At 43.6% G+C, this 18,036-nt stretch overlaps 1 protein-coding gene across 3 annotated transcripts in view; it reads left to right on the forward strand.

The window, feature by feature from the left end:
• Positions 1–18,036, forward strand: part of ARHGEF25 (Rho guanine nucleotide exchange factor 25) — a 517,568-nt gene that overhangs the window by 449,733 nt on the left and 49,799 nt on the right. For all 3 annotated transcript variants that reach the window (XM_075337091.1, XM_075337090.1, XM_075337092.1), the window contains 2 exons: positions 5,197–5,330; positions 15,208–15,274. In XM_075337091.1, coding sequence (XP_075193206.1) covers positions 5,197–5,330; positions 15,208–15,274 — 201 coding nt within the window. The remainder of the gene's footprint in view (positions 1–5,196; positions 5,331–15,207; positions 15,275–18,036) is intronic.

Raw genomic sequence — 18,036 nt, forward strand, 5'->3', positions numbered from 1 at the left:
GAGCAATGCATGCGAAATGTTTCTTCATACAGGAGGCGTCTTGAAGCCATCATCACCAACAAAGGCTTTTGTACAAAGTATTAGATAGATTTCAGTAAGCGTGTTCAATACTTTTTTCCTGTGTCATTTCTCATTATTACACATAACTTAATTTATGGACAGACATCTATGATATGATTTCTTTGCCTGTATGGATTGGATGGGTTGTTACAGACATCTGGTGCGAATTTCATTTCAATAGCACCTTTAGAAATACAGTATATCTACTTAGAAAATTGGTGATATGTTCAATACTTACTTCACCCTCTGTATATGTGTGTGTGTTTATCTGTGTATGTGTGGGACTATGTAAACACCAATAGGATCATTAGCATCATTGCTTCCGTTACTAAAAGTGGGATGACAGCTTTAATTAATTCATTCTAAAAAAGGAAACTAACAAATGTATCGGATCCCAATTATAATTCCCTGACAGTTTCCCATTTTATTTTCTCTTTTTTGACAGCATGAACAGATTACGCTTTTCTTTAACCTGATTGAATGGAGACAAGCTGTGATGTGAACAGAATCTTATTATAATAAAAGGCATACAGTTTATAAAACAGCATTTCATCTCATAGCAACTACTTAGATGTAGAGGTTTCCCAAAAAATAAAATCTGGTTGGCCACAATGTGTTCATATGAAAACTGTGCTGAAGGAGGCTTTAAAGTATTATTCCCATCTCAGACATGACATATTATAAAATATGCAATTAATCTCTGAAACATGCAGTCCCCTCTTCTGTTACATGGGACCATCTCCCGGATTGAAGAGGTGGCCATCCATGTGGGGCTCTCTCTATTTGCTTCTATGGCAGTTCTGAAAATAGCCCCATTCTCCAAAGGTGTGAGCTGCATTGATAGGACACTAATGAAAATCGGAATACCCCTTTGATATTTTGTGTATCCTCTTCAGCTGGTTTACAAGTGGATAGTCTAATGATCATTTTTACACTGCAGGACCCCTAAGGCGGGCTTTACACGTTGCGACATCGCTACCGATATATCGTCAGGGTCACGTCGTTAGTGACGCACATCACGCGCCAGTAGCGACATCGCAATGTGTAAATCCTAGGTGCGACGATGAACGAGCGCAAAAGCGTAAAAAATCGCTGATCTGTGTCACGTCGTTCATTTCCATAATGTCATTACTGCTGCAGGTACAATGTTGTTTGTCGTTCCTGCAGCACCACACATCGCTATGTGTGAAACCGCAGGAGCGACAAACATCTCCTTACCTGCGTTCACAGGCATTGCGGAAGGGAGAAGGTGGGCGGGATGTTATGTCTCGCTCATCTCCGCCCCTCCGCTTCTATTGGCCGGCCGCTTAGTGACGTCGCGGTGACGTCGCTGTGACGCCGAACACACCTCCCCCTTGAAGGAGGGATTGTTCGGCGATCACAGCAACATCGCCGACCAGGTATGTGCGAGTAAAGCTGCCGTAGCGATAATGTTCGCTACGGCAGCAAGCACCAGATATCACATGTAGGACGGGGGCGGGTGCTATCGCGCTCAACATCGCTAGCAATTGCTAGCGATGTCGCAGCGTGTAAAGCCCGCCTAAGAGCGTTCCACTCATTTCATGATAATCGTGTAGTGTAAACTTGCTGTCAATCACTTGACAAACAACCGAAATGCTCCTTCATCAGGTATCATGATCTTTTGGTTTGCCTTGCCTTTTGTACATAGGACAATAACAGCCTATGTGCATTGAACAACCTAATATTGATCAATCAATGCACATTTGAAGTGGAGTCAGCCCTGTGTAAACAAAACGACCACCGAGCGGCAATTCCTATGGACTATGCATCGTTTTAAGACCATTGTATGGATTTCAGATGTAGATTGAATGAAAACAATGGAATCTGGAGATCCAAAGTCAGGTACATCAGTAAATATGGTGACACTAGACCTCTATAACCTCTATATTGAAGTTGTCAGATGGTATGTAGAGAGATCTATCCAGCAGCCATGTCTAGAATATTATTATTATTTAACAGCCTTCTGCTAGATTTTGAGTAAGACGAATTGATGGCTGAACGTTCTCTAGAAAGATCGATCTTGTGCAGCCTAGATAGGTCCACCAGGGTCTTCTCCACCATTGTATTCATTGTATCAAGCCATTGGGTTGCTGGTCTTCCTCATCACCTTGTTTTTTCTATTTTTCCACCCGTGATGTCCTTCTTCAGTGATTGCTCTCTTTTGTATGATGTGTCCAAAGTAGGCAATATACACAGTTTTTTGAGGGAAAAGCAAGTTCTTCAGTCCCCAGAGCCTCCTGCTTTTACTTCTTTGAAGAAAGCTATTATGACATTTACCAGAATGTCTTCAGTGCCAGCATTTCTTGTGCTGATCAATAATGTATAGAACTGGGAGGCAATTACCTTATGTGTCTGACTCTATAGTCTTTTTATCTATTTTTTGTAGAGGTGCGCTGAGTAATACACAACAGAATTCATGTAGAGTACTCTGCTCCTGGTATTGTATTGTGTTTCTCGAGGTTGTTTCCAACATGTTATGAGTTTTTCATGAGTCTTCATCAGTTTTATCAGAATAACATCTATTTAGATCAGGTACAGAGAATTATTAAAGGATTATTCCCATCTCCAAGATCCTATCCCAATATGTAGTAGGTGTAATAACAATAATATTTGCAAATACCTCCAATTATAAATGTAGTATAGTTCTTCTGATTAGCCAAGTCTCTTACCTCATGTGTGGGGCATTGCAGTAGCTTAGGTATCCATGGTTACGGCCACGCATATAGGGCACATGCACATTAGGTAAGTGACATAGCTAATATAGAAAACTATACTAAATTTCTAATTGGAGGTATTTGCTAATATTATTATTATTACTACACCTACAGTACTACATATTAGGATCTTGGAGAAGGGAATACCCCTATAAGTTTTATTGGAATTTTATTACCTACTCTAAAGTGAAGCCAATTGCACAAAACGTATTCAATGACTCTTCCACTTAATACATTTGCTGCATTTTGGACTGGCTTTAATTCTCAATGATATTTAGATTTGTACCAAAATTCCCAAAATTTACTACATTTAGTATGAAAAAATCTGCAGTTTGTGCCAAGAACTTATTAGTATATTGATAAAAAAAATTAATATGTGAACCCAACTTTCCTTGTGAGGAGCACGTACAATATTCATAAGAGGGTTGTTCCCTACTTTACAAGCTAAATAACAGTTAAATAATTGGCCTAGAGTCATGTAAGCAATAAAAAAGTAAAAATATACTCCCCTGCCGGACCTGGGTCACTCCACTACTCTTGGAACTGTGTCCTCCATCAATCTCCTGATATTAACCTTCCTTGTTGGTGTCAGGTGACCTCTATAGCTTTCTTCCAAATGGGAACAAACATTTCTTTTTCGACAAAATGTGAAGGCTGCAGCCGATCAAGAGCCTCTGTTTGGCTGCAGCAGTCAAGAGACATCCCTCACCAGATGTTGATGCCTAGAGACTGTCATGGAACACAACACCAAGTGTCAAAGAGCAGCGCTGGTCCAGGAGGTTTGTATAGTTATTTATTTTTTACATCATCATTGGCCCATTAGGTTTAACTTTTAAAGTTGGGGACAACCTGTTTAAAGTTTTTAAAGAAGAAATTACAGCATGGTCTTTAGCAAACTATAATATAGCAAACGCTATAGGTCGGCACAAGGGCTCTGTGTACCTCTGTCAGCTACATGTACATATCTCTGTTATGCATAAGGACTTAAAGGGACTGTCCAGAAAAATTAAAGTGATTTAACTGTTTTGCTTATGCTAATTAATTAAATTACAACTGATATACATTCATTTTGATAGGTGACCTTGTTTCAGCGCTCGTCTGATCCACTTCCAGGTCTATCCTGATACAATAACTAGGGATGTGTTTGAAGTGAACTCTTCTGACTAAAGGGTGCTTTACACGCTGCGACATCGCTAATGATATATCGTCGGGGTCACGTTGTTTGTGACGCACATCCGGCGTCGCTAGCGACATCGCAACGTGTAACACCTCTGAGCGACCTAAAACGATCGCAAAAGAGGTAAAAATCGTTGGTATTGGAGAGGTCGCTCCAACACCAAAAATCGTTGACAAGTGAGTAGCGAGGTTGTTTGTCGTTCCTGCAGCAGCACACATCGCTATGTGTGACACCACAAGCACGAGGAAACTCACCGTACCTGCGGCCGCCCGCAATGAGGAAGGGAGGAGGTGGGCGGGATGTTTGCGCCGCTCATCTCCGCCCCTCCTCTGCTATTGGGCGGCCACTTAGTGACGTCGCTATGACGCCGAACAAACCTTCCCCTTAGAAAGGAGGCGGTTCGCCGGTCACAGCGACGTCGCAAGGCAGGTAAGTAGTGTGACGGGTCCTAGCGATGTTGTGCGCCACAGGCAACAATTTTACCCGTGACGCACAAACGACGAGGGAGGGTACGCTCGCTAGCGATATCGATACCGATATCACAGCGTGTAAAGTACCCTTTAGTTTATTAGCTATGTCAGCCTCCTTCTTCATAGGCAAATTGCCTCTTCAGAGAGGAAGAGGACTTGAACTCTATGGCGACCTAGGTCTCTGTCTCTATGTTATGCTGCTCTCAGATGAGATAGCAAAAACCTGCTGACAAAGTCCCTTTAAGTGCATATAACATATATATACTTTTATATATGCATTTTGCATGTGTTGACTATACTAGATTGATGTAATGGAGATTTGCTCCAAAAATGTTCTTTTTGTCCTAAATCATCTCATTACAGGCGCAACCAATTGTGCAGGTTGTAATACGTCACATTATATTGCAGTTACTTGTCATGATGTGATGAAGACCACCATATCATCTAATAATGACTGCATGCGCTAGATTATCGTAACTTTAGACTTGATGCTATATGCTGCCCAGATTTCAATTATGCTTTTCCAAGAGTGCAACAAGTAGCATAAAAAATAGTGCAAAAAAACATGAATTCTATCTATGTACCGGTGCCTTGTTTTGAATTCATTCTACTCTGGAAGAATTATAAGTATTTTATCTCTCACAAACTTCTGCACGGCAGTGTCAGGACGGTACATCATACTGATGAATGGATAAACAACATCATGAAAATGTTATGCTTCATTGACATAGATGGATGATTCTTTCCTTTTCAGGATCCGCACATGTCCTACCTCTCGGACTCCAAGGAAAATGAGTCTATAGCTTCTGAAATATCAACATCTGTTGCTTCCTCCTATCCCCCCGAAGAAACAGAAGAAGAAAGGAAGAGTGCCTTAGAAAAGAGTATGTAAGTGAGTCCTTTTTGGGTATATGGGGCGGGCAGAAAATATAGTGTGTTATACATTATATGTATACCCAGTAATGGTATTTCATTGCACATGCACTTGTCATAGGGTGACATATATTAGGCAGCAAGTGAACAATCGGTTTCCTGAACTTTGTGTTACGGTTCGCGCACATCTGTAAGAAAACATTGCATTGCACTCGCACCAATGTTATTCATTGAGACATTTTTCATTAGCAAGTTTTTCCTCAGCTAGGGAAAAAAATTGAAGCACACCGCGTATGGCCACATATATTGGCCGAGACTCGCCAATGCAAGTCTCCGGGGGAAAGAAAAAAAAAATAGATGGCATACTGAGCATGTGTGGGGCATTCAATTTTTTCACACACATTTAAAGAGGAAAAAAATAATAATATAAAATAAAGCTATTGATGGATAGATAGATAGGTGACATAAAGATAGATAGATAGAATAGATAGATATTCTGCAGCTATATAATGTCACAACCCCCTTACGTATTATAAACTCGCACCCTTTGGTGTCTTTAATGTGGCACTAATGGGTGTTTAGCCTGATGTAACCTAATAAATAATAAAAAAAAAACAACGTGGGGTCACCCCTATTTTAAACAGACAGATGCAAAGTCATATGAACAGGCTTGGAAGGTCCATGGTTATTGGGCCCTACCCAGCCTAAATCTAACAGCCCGCAGCTGCCCCAGAAGTGGCGCATCACATTAGATGCGCCAATTCTGACGCTTTGCCGTGGCTCTTCCCAATTGCCCTAATGCGGTGGCAATTGGGGTAATGGTTGTTGGGGTTGATGTCAGCTGTGTAGTGTCAGCTAGCATCAAGCCCAGGGGTTAGTAATGGAGAGGTGTCTATCAGACACCCTCATTACAAACCCAGTAAGTAAAAAGAAAAAATACACAAAAATAGTTTATTTGAAAAAACACTCCCCAGCTCTTTTCCTGGCTCACCAAAAAAAACCAAACACTTGCAGGTCAAATGTAGTTCAGGGATTTCAATGTAGTCCACAAATGGAAATCTGAAAGACATAGAAAGAGAGAAATAAAAACAAGAGACTGTCCGTCGTTCACCATTTTATTCAAAATCAAAGTTTCAAGGTAGTCCAGCGGTTCCAACTATTTTCCTTGTTTACATAGACCAAAAGCTATGAAGCCTCAAAACAAGGCTCCATAGACTTTAAACAGCAACTACTCCCGGCAACCGCTGCGCTCCGCAACACCCGGCTACTGTGATGATTGGTGACTTCAGGAATTTAATGTGATGGGAAACTTCTGAGGCAGCTGTGATTTGGTATTTTTTTAGGCTGGGAAAGGCACAATAACCATGAAACTTCCAAGGCCGATAATATCAGCCTCCTTTACCTTTGCTGGTTATCAAAGGTAGAGGGGTCCTTACGTTGTTTTTTAAATTTATATAAAAAATAAACGTATCTGTCTAGCTATGTACAGTATCTATCTATATTTGATTCCTTCATTTCTGACAATTAGCAAGAATTTACATAAAGTATTTTAGGATGTAAAAGATGATGTTAAAAACACATGTCATACGGATGCTAGGCGAGAAAAAATTGCACACTTGCATAGCATTCGCATCACATACACATGACATTCTTCTCACTTTTCTGGATGAGTATCGGAGCGATTATTTATAAGTAGATGTGAGCGAACCCTCAGAAGCAGGAAAAATGGCATGTGTAACATTGGCTATGGTGCTAGTTGTCAAAACAACCAGTACATCACATCTTGCTGCATATAGGGCTTCTTAGCGACAGACTGTTCAAAGTATCAAGCTGACCCATACCAACCCACGAGTGCATCTACAATAGAGATAAGAGCATCAGAACGGGATCAGGGAGCAATGGAATTAGGTTTGTGTGATTTACTGGAAAAAGACGTCCATGGTAGCCACACTATGGAATTCAAAGGACTCAAAGGGGTTTTCTGGTGATAACTTGTTGAACGTTGGGGGCTCTGACCGCTGTGACCTGCACTGATCAGCAGATTTGGGAACTTTTGTCTATGTTAGAATGGAGCTGCAGTGTGCATTCTTGACCACTTCTTCATTCACTCCCTACGTGGCTGCTAAGCATTGTCCTTAGCTATTTTCAGTGGCCCCAAAGTGTGACAATTTGGTGTACAATCTGCTGCACAATTTTGTAATAAGGATAAAAGTTCATTGTCAGGGATTGAAATTCCCTGATCTGCAGATTGGTGCGGGTCCCAGTGATGAGACATTTACCGATCAACAAGTTATCACCTATAATTGATAACCGGAAAACACCTTTAAAGAGGTTGTCCAGCACTGCTCACTTCTGCATTGGGTGTGAGTAGCGGCAATGACATCATGTCTGCACATCCCTTATGGAAAGGGCAGGATTTCCCAGCAGTTATGTGCCGATGTGATGTCATCTGCGCCACTCATATCCTGATGTGGAACTGAATAGCGCTCACTGATCAACTAATTTTTAAAGATTCTCTTCTAACCCTTTGATACCATACACCATCTGAGGTCTTGTGGTGTCCATGGATGCCACAATTTCAGAACAGTCAATGTTCTCTAGCGTGAAAACACTGGGACCGGGGAAATTGACAGACATTTGGTTTTAGGCAGCAAAGCTAGATAGAACAAGCTTTGAGGGTGAGATAGGTGATCATATTACTTGATAACCAAATTCCATAGAAACAAATGTAAGTGAAAAGAGCTCATAGTGGAAATTCTCTCTATAAATAGGGACCTTAGGGTAAGTGGTATATAGAGTTAGTGCCATAGCTTGGCTGATATGTATGGAGGGAAACGCTGCTCTGCTGATAAATAACTGAGGAAAAGAAACACCGACTTCCCTACTATGTAACAATAGAAGTGGGTTCCGGGGGACGTGTCCAATCTGTGGCTCTTTCCTCACTTACCACCCTCAGCCTTTGATTCAGATTATGGATTGAGCTTGACTTCGGTCATTACTGAGCCGTTGAATGTAATGGCCGCTGTCACTGCAGCCCAACATCCCCTATTAGTTCTGTAAGTGATGACATTCATGTGCCGCTTCTAATTTAAGAACTAGAGAGCGGGACCATCCAGACTGCTGGTATTAATCAGTTAAGCTGACACATAAGCTTTCTGGAAGTGTGTATATGGCAGACCGCCTTTGTCAGATTAGTAGTGCTGAGTTTGGGATTTGACATTGTGATACGTGATCTGTGGTTTTCCTTTGGATTACGGGTAACCATACTTGGCTAGCTTATTTAGTTATTGAGGTATTACTGTGCAAAACATACACAGTTACATGAGAAATGCAGTACTACATATCAAATGTATTATACCAACCACAGTTTCTCGTTAAATACACTTTCGGTACATGGCACGGACATTTTGATATGGTAGTGGTGGTGCTATGTAGCAGAACACTTTCATCTACCAGACTGAAAGCACCATTGTTTTAGACAGTGGCTTTTTAAATAAGGGCATACAAAAGATACCCAAAAAGGGTAAAAACAGCAGGTTGCTCAGTGTACAACCCCTGAGTAGTGAGAGACTCTCTGATTTCAATCTTCTATCACTTAGGGCACCTATCACATTATACAGTCAGTCCAATCTGTGGACTACATGATGTAGAGAAGGCGCAGCTGAGAAGAATTATATATAGGTTTGTTGGAAAAGGTTAAGTATAACTTATAATAAGTATAACTTAACTTGAAATCTCTGATGTTGCTATGTCCAGTGGGCGGTCATACTAGTGATTAACATTTATCTGTATGCAGTTGTAGCGCCCATGGATATGGGGTACTCGGTCCCAGGTAGTAACAAATGGCAATGTCACTCTGGTGACTGTTGCCCGGTTCCGTGCCCTTGGGCTCTTTTGTAAAGGGGGGTATTTACAGGGGAGATAAGAGTTTTTGTCATGTGACGCCACCTGCGGGTTGCGATTAAGGATGGAGAACTGCCGCTGCTGAATGTGGGTACTGCCAGGGCTGGTGGTAGTAGCAGCTGTGATGGTAGGCTCTCCGCATGTAGGGCTGTGCCTGGGAGATGTAACGGGGGTAATAATGGAGACCACACCAGGTTGTCTTTAACAGTCTCTACTCACTATGAACCCAGGGGTTGTTGGTTCAGGTCACTTGGAGGACCAGTGCCAATGTAGTGACCCAGGTTGCTCTGTCCCCGGCACTCTCAGTTGATTTGGTCCCCGTAGAGTGGAGCGTTTGGGGGCCCCGACTGTCTCTTTGGGGTACAGTCTCCTTCTCCGTATGGCGGGCAGTGCGGACCCTGCGGAAAGGTAAGTTTCCAAACCCTGATCCTAGTTTACTGCTGATGCCCCCGGATTATTTGGTTCGGTGAAGTCCGTGAAGGTGTGTTCACCGGGCAGGGATTTATCAAACCGTTTGAAACTGACGCTTGACCTAGGGGCCCTGTTCCCCCTGCGTGCTCAGGTCCCAGCGGTATCTCCGGTACCCGTCCTGGCGATCTCTCTCCTGTGCCTCCGGGGTCACCGTTACACGGACCCAGCTCAGGCACGTCCGCACACCTCTCCTGTGTGCTACTCGACTCACTACCCAGTACCGACTGACTGACTCCTCCCACCAGTCTGGCTATACCCAATAATTCGTTCCCATGGCGACTATCCCCTTACATGGTTAACCCTCTATGCCCAGTGTGGAGTGGAGAACTAGGATTTTGGTCGTGTTTTGATGTAATTGGCACTGGTACTCCAGGTCCCAGGGGGCAGGTCCTGCATCCCCAAGAGGATGCAGTTCCCTGTAGTGCCCAATGGGGCGCTACACAGTCATACAGGGAAGCCCATCAATCACGGTGTAGCACCGCCCACTGGACTATGGTAATATACACCAGGAATTTCAACCAATAAAATGCAAGCTTTACGGTAACGTTTCCTACAAAAAGTCCATCATTCTAATTAGCTGCTTCTACTCTATGGCGTTTTGCTCACAGATCAGATTTTTTTTTCAACAAGACAGGTTCCCTTTAAGTGTTCACATACTGCAGTATTAGTGATCTTACATACAGAGGAGTCCTCAGTGTTTATGAGCGGCAGGCTTTTCCTGGCCATTAGTCTCCGATTCACTGCTTTCTCCACGTGGAGGGGATGTCTGCATGTCATGAATATAATCGACTCGTTAAGTCACACCGGACTTCTTGTTGATCACATTAACATTTAGAGCGACCCTCCACACTGGAACAGAAAAGGGACCATAGATTCCCCATGTATAATCTCCCGACCCTGTGCCATTAATTTGTGTCTCGCTACCTCCTCTGCTCAGATCGGCTATCCTTTCCTCCTACTTCCAAGATGGCTGCCAGAGTGGCCTGTGCTGTGCAGTGAGCATCTGATCCACTCTTTCCTCCTATCTCACAGCACTAGAAAGCCAGTGGACATGTGGTTTACACTAAGGCGGGGTTTGCACACTACGACATCGCAGGCCGATGCTGCGATGCCGAGTGTGATAGTCCCCGCCCCCGTCGCAGCAGCGATATGTGGTGATAGCTGGCGTAGCGAAAATTATCGCTACGCCAGCTTCACACACACACTCACCTGCCGTGCGACGTCCCTGTGGCCGGCGACCCGCCTCCTTGTTAAGGGGGCGGGTCGTGCGGCGTCATTGTGACGTCACACGGCAGGCGGCCAATCGGAGCGGAGGGGCGGAGATGAGCAGGATGTAAACATCCTGCCCACCTCCTTCCTTCCGCATATCCTACGGAAGCCGCAGTGAGGCCGGTAGGAGACGTTCCTCGCTCCTGCGACTTCACACACAGCGATGTGTGCTGCCGCAGGAGCGAGGAACAACATCGGACCATTGCGTCGGCGTAATTATGAATTACGCCGACGCTATACCGATGATACGATTACGACGCTTTTGCGCTCGTTAATCGTATCATCCATCCTTTACACACTGCGATGTCGCATGCGATGCCGGAAGTGCGTCATTTTCAATTTGACCCCACCGACATCGCACCTGCGATGTCGCAGTGTGCAAAGTGCCCCTAAGGCCATGTGCACACCATGCATTTTTTAGTGCAGTTTTGTCACAAATCTCCATGCATAACCTTATCAAAGTCAATGAGAATTCTGAAGTGCTGTGCGCACGTTGCTTACTTTTTCCTTGCAGATCTGCAGCATGTCAATTCTTGGTGCATTTTTCCCTGCGTTTTTCAGCTCTTCTACCCATTGATTTCAGTAGGAAAAGCATATGGTAAAAAACGCACCAAAAACGGAGCAAAAATGCAGCATAAGCACACCTCATTTCTGGTGCATTTTTCTGACAGAAGATGCAGATATGTTGCAGAAATTTTTGCACCAAATACTCATTGTGCGCACATTGCCTTATACTGCCCTCCCCATTTTGGAAACAGGAGAAAAAGAAAGACAATGTGAACAGAGATGACAACAGGAGAAAAACAGAGGACACAAGGTTGGGAGACGGTAGAGGTGGCTTCTATAGTCACTTTTCAGTCTCGAGGTGGAGGCTCGGTTTAAGGGCTCTTTTCCACTTGCGTACCGCTTCCGATGCGAGAGCATCTGAAGCGATATGCTAATGACCCTCTAATGCGGGTGTCAGCCGAGGGTCATGCGACTGTGATGCGATCTTGAGATCGTATCACAGGAGCAGAGAAGATGGAGGGAGCACTTTCTCCCCATCTCCTCCGTTGTCTGTCATTGCGTGCACCGCACTGCAGTCATATAACATTCGAGTGCAGTGCGATTTTACACACACGTGAGCCGAGGCTCAGTGCAAATCGCAGCATGCTGCGATTGTACCGACAGCACGATTCAAGTGGAGAAAAAACAGGACAGATGAAACTGTCTTATTGATTAACACTGGTGCGAGTGCAATCAGATTTTTTATCGGATCTCTCTCGCACAAGAAAATCGCAGATGGAAAAACGCCCTAAGTCACAGACTTGATGAGGCACAGAAACGCTTAAGTGACAGCAATGGAACCAGCACCCGTCACTACTTTCCAGCTGCCCACAGAAAGGCCAGCATGACAGGACTGAACACCACTTATGTAGTCTTACTAAAAAACACATGCAGGCAATGCCTAAGGCTATGTGCACACTTTGTGTTGAGTTTCTTGCAATTCTAAACGTATCCTCTGGCAGAAAATGTCTCTGTCAAATTTGGTTTTGACCACAAAAACGCTAAAAATACACTTGCGTTTTAGCCGCGTTTTAGCTGCGTTTTTACCGCGATTTACATGCTTTTTCATTGCTTAAAGTCAGATACGTTTTGAATACAAATTCACTGCTAAATAAAGTTTAAACATTCAAACACTATGAAAAAAACGGGAAAATAAGATAACAAATATCATGATTTAATCATGCACAAAATAGATTATTTTATTAAAATTATAACTGTTTTATAATATTCATGCATAAAATAACGTTAAATTATGCTTTTTCATTAATTTAATTGTTGGACTATGTGTGTGTGTAAAGGGACATATCATGCCCTTATTATAAAGTCAAAAAGGCATGCGTTTATTTTGTCAAAAAAGCATGTTTTCTGCATCAAAAAAGCATGTTAAACGCTGGGAATTTGATTTTGGTTGCGTTTTGAAAGTTCACATTGACTCTAATGTTAGCAAAACGCTGCCAAAATGGCAAAAACAATTGACATGCTGCTTCTTTAAACGCTGAGTTTCTGCCAAATTTTCAGCAACTGAAACGCTGCGTTTTTAACAGCATTGTGCGCACAAGAAATCACAATTACCCATAGACTTTGCTTGAAAATCAAAACACATGCATTTTGGCATTAAAACGCTGCAGTTTAAAACGCTGCGGAAACGCATTAAAAAACGCAAAGTGCGCACATAGCTTTAGTGTAGTCTCAGCTGCTTCAGTAAGTGAGGCAAGTCGTCCCTGTCACACTGCACAAGCGGCTTTCACTGTGAAAGTAAAATTCTTCACTTCCTCATGGACACTGGTTTGAGGAGCTTGAGAATGGTGCTTTATAAATTTCTCTTTCTTAGGCCGTCACACACTGTGTTTGGTGAGTTTTTACTTCAGTATTTGTAGCCAAAACCAAAAGTGGGTAAAAAAATTCTACTTTTCCTCTGATTTCCCCACTCCTGGTTTTGGCTCCAAATAGTGAGGTAAAAACCTCACCAATTACTCAATGTGTGCACGTGGCCTAAGAAGATGCATTTACGATGCAGCTAAAATATGCAGCATCAAAAACTCATCATGGGCACACAGCCTAAATGCCGCTTTATACGACCGATATCGCTAGCGTGCGTACCCGCCCCCATCGGTTGTGCCACACGGGCAAATCGCTGCCCGTGGCGCACAACATCGCGTGGACCCGTCACACTACTTACCTGCCTAGCGACGTCGCTGTGACCGGCGAACCGCCTCCTTTCTAAAGGGGCGGTTTGTTCAGCGTCACAGCGACGTCACAACAGCGTCACTGAACCGCCGCCTAATAGTAGCGGAGGGGTGGAGATGAGCGGGACGTGACATCCCGCCCACCTCCTTCCTTCCTCATTGCCGGCGGGCGCTGGTAAGGTGAGGTTCCTCGTTCCTGCAATGTCACACATAGCGATGCGTGCTGCCGCAGCAACGAGGAACTACATCGCTAGCTGCAGCAGCAGCGATATTCGAGAATAGGGGGGCATGTCACCGATGAGCAATTTTGAACGTTTTTGCGACGATTCAAAATCGCTCATAGGTGTCACACGCAACGACATCGCTAAAGCGGCCGGATGTGAGTCACAAATTCCGTGACCCCAACGAGATCGCTTGAGCGATGTTGCAGCGTGTAAAGCGGCCTTAAGGCCACATGCACACGTTGAATATTTGGTGAGTTTTTTACCTCAGAATTTGTAGCCAAAACCAGAAGGGGAACAATTGAAGGAAAAGTATAACACGAGCACCACTGCTGCAATTTTATACCCACTCCTGGTTTTGGCTACAAATACTGAGGTAAAAAATTCACCAAATAATGAATGTGTGCACGTGGCCTTAAAGTGCCACCAATGATGGTCTGCTTAGCAAAGTCTTCAGGCAGCATGAGATTCATAAGCATAAATTGTGGCAAGCACTTCAGGCACTCGGCTCACTTACTGGTCTTTCCCATGGTAGTTCTTGACAATACCGGACACCACACTAAAAGTGTGCTATGTATCTTTTCCATCTCACATGGGCTACACTGAGTGGAAGATCTCTGGACGGCTTAGTAGGATTGTTAAATTTAATATCATGCTGGCAGTATGTCTGCAGAGACAGAGGATTGACATAGTAGCGGCAGCTCACGCAAGGTAGGGCTACTTGGTGACTTCTGCCATCTGCAGCCCTGCTGGATACATTGCTGACAACAATGATGCCGCTGTGGGACCAAGTCTGAAGTTTGGTTTCATGTATAGTATATTATGGTACCTATGATACCAAGGATGCAGTGCCCATTGCATCACGGTTTTCAGAGCCTATTGACTAATCGATTATTTTTAATCCCTTGAGTTATACCTTTAAAATAGTGCAACTTCACACATAGGGCTTGTTCATACATAGTTTTTCTCCCTCACATTTATGCCGCTGAAAAAAACCAAAAAGTTTTACAGTACCAGCAAAGTGAATGGGATTTCTGTACTCTCATGCACATGCTATTTATTTTTTAACGTGCAGATGTGATTTTTTTCACATCTGTAGCAGTAAATTGTTTCAGCAATTTGCATTGAAATGAAAGAGGAAAAAAAGCAAGTAAAAACTTATTTTACACAAGGTTTTTTTTCTCACTTACACTCTGACTTTTGCAGCAAAACAATTTGCTGTACATGCAGAGCATGTGCACATAACATTACTTTTTAGTGTGTTTAATAAATTCCATTTTTCACGCTTTCTTGCAGGTATGTCTTAATGGAATTAGTAGAAACAGAGAAGATGTATGTCGAAGACTTGGGCCAAATAGTAGAGGTAAGATGAAGTGCTCTGTACATTGTTACATTGGTGTATACAGAAAACTCAGCTTTTCTGATTTTTTCATATTTCTAAAGGTACCGATATCGCTAGCGTGGGTACCCGCCCCCATATGTTGTGCGACACGGGCAAATCGCTGCCCGTGCCGCACAACATCACCCAGACCTGTCACACGTACTTACCTGCCCGACGACGTCGCTGTGACCGGCGAACCGCCTCCTTTCTAAGGGGGCGGTGTGTTCAGCGTCACAGCGACGTCACAGCTGCGTCACTGAACTGCCGCCCAATAGAAGCGGAGGGGCGGAGATGAGCGGGACGAACATCCCGCCCACCTCCTTCCTTCCGCATTGTGGCCGGGAGGCAGGTAAGGAGAGCTTCCTCGTGCCTGCGGTGTCACGCGGAGCGATGTGTGCTGCCGCAGGAACGAGGAACAACTTCGTTACTGCTGCAGTAACGATATTTGAGAATGGACCCCCATGTCACCGATGAGCAATTTTGCACGTTTTTGCGACGATGCAAAATCGCTCATAGGTGTCACACGCAACGGCATCGCTAATGCGGCCGGATGTGCGTCACCAATTCCGTGACCCCAACAACTTCGCATTAGCGATGTCGTAGCGTGTAAAGCCCGCTTAACTCTTCATCTGCACTGAGCTCGGTTGCCTCCCTTCCACCAAATATGAATGAAGCCGGCGCCAATGCTTGTTCATAGAATACAGGCCAGTGAGATGTGTACCGAGCCATTGCTTATGTGTGACTCCTCTGGGATATCATTAATTAAGATTTGTATACTCTGACAAAAACTGAATCCTTACTAATTATTTTCCCCATCTTTAAATGTCTCTACATAGTGAATGTGTGGTCCCTCAGGGCTGCATCCTGATAAATAAATGATGACGGGAAGTTCCTAGAGATTATTTTCTTGGCCTCAAGTCAGACATTTATTTTGTTTCTAATTCTCTGTACAAATACATTATAATCACATATATAATATATAGCAGAATACATCATATTTTGTACTATAAAGTTTATAACTAGGGATGATCGAATACCTCAAATATTCGGCTACGCCCATATTCAACGAATAGGTCGCCGCTATTCCACTATTTGCGAATATTCGATGCGCATTGTAAGTCTATGGGACACCTGAATAGTTGCCGAATAGCAACTATTCTGGCTTCCCATAGACTTACATTGCTCATTGAATATTTGCATAGCGGCGACCTATTCGTCGAATATTCGCGAAGCCGAATATTTGTGATGTTCGATCATCCCTAGTTATAACTCTGGTGTTGTACTATGTACAGTACAGTAACTGACCAGGTGGAAAGGCATAGCTGTGCATGCTCTGCGTGCTTTATGGAAGCGTTTGCTATTTTTTCTCAAATGTCATAGAAAGTAATATGTGTACACCTGCTGTGCTCTTAGGTGTACTCAAGGGGAGTTACAGGGTTAAATTTCACATATACAGAAAAAAGCATTCCAAGCTACAGATGTAGCAAAGTTTATCATGTCTCAGAAAGCATCGTCTTCATAACTTGACACAGAAGGTTATCTCTTAAAAAAAGGATTTAGAAAACGGTGCACAAGCGATTGATGAATGTCAAGTTAGATGTCAAATCAACTTTTTCCCCCTTTAATATCCCAGTGCTGTGTTATCTGAGTATGTAACGATTGGTACATGGGCAGATAATCATTTAAAGGCTGAATGTCATGGGTGTTCCCCGCTCTGGGGAGACCTGTTGCGAGTCTGGGACCAGAGGGTCATAACACCTTAGTGTGTGCAAGTCTGCAGCTTGTGTTTAAATGTATCTGCTTTCTTGTGGTGTTGTAGGGGTTAAGGACTCTTTCCTGTTTGGCTATCCTTTGGAGCTTTAATCTCTGGTGCGCTCTTTGTGATCACTCCCCTTTTCTATAAATAGTCACATATCTTACCATCTGATGCCGGTTATAGAATCTTATCATTCTTATGTTGACCTCTTTGGAAGGAGCCAGTCTCTTCCCTGCCCACATCCCTCCCCTTGTGTTGTATTATTGTAGTGGTGAGACTAGTGTTCTTGCAGGCCTTCTCACTTGCCAAGATGAGTTCAGGGCCTAGGCATGTGATTGGCAACAGGGGAAGGAAATGTCTAGGGACATTAGACAGTGCAGGAATCAGCCTCAGGTTAGTGAAGGAGACGAACCCGTTCCCCTCTACCATGTGCTAGGACCCCCTGTATCTTGTTCCTGAGTATCCTGTGTGTTGCGGAGCTCGCTGGGGGTTCTCTTATACCTGGTGGAACCCTCACAGTAACTGCGTGACACTAAATGATGCGATCATGACAAGCAAACAATGTCAGTCTTTATATAGGGCAAGAATCATGATTGAAATGGTAGAATAGCAATCGTTACATTGTGACATATGCCCTCATACAGAGAGATAATCTGAAGTGTATTTGTGTTTAACGTTCATATCCCACAAGGCCTCCTTCACACGTCCGTGCAAAACACTAATGTTTTGCACGGTCCTGTGGTGAAGGTGCGCATGTGTGTGTGTGCGTCCGTGTGTATGTTTTAGTTGTGCTGTCTCTGTTCTATCCAGATAGCACACAGACAGCATGAACTGGTATACTTACCTGTCTCCTGCGCTGCTGTTACTTCTGCATAGAAAGCAGCACCGGAGACAGGTAAGTATAAAATTCTCTATTAAAGCAGAATTAGGTTATAAAAAAAAATAGGTCAGGCTTTTAGCATTTCATGAAGCAGTTCAATACATCATC

The sequence above is a fragment of the Anomaloglossus baeobatrachus genome, chromosome 2 (genome assembly GCF_048569485.1).
Source record: "Anomaloglossus baeobatrachus isolate aAnoBae1 chromosome 2, aAnoBae1.hap1, whole genome shotgun sequence".
NCBI lineage: Eukaryota > Metazoa > Chordata > Amphibia > Anura > Aromobatidae > Anomaloglossus > Anomaloglossus baeobatrachus.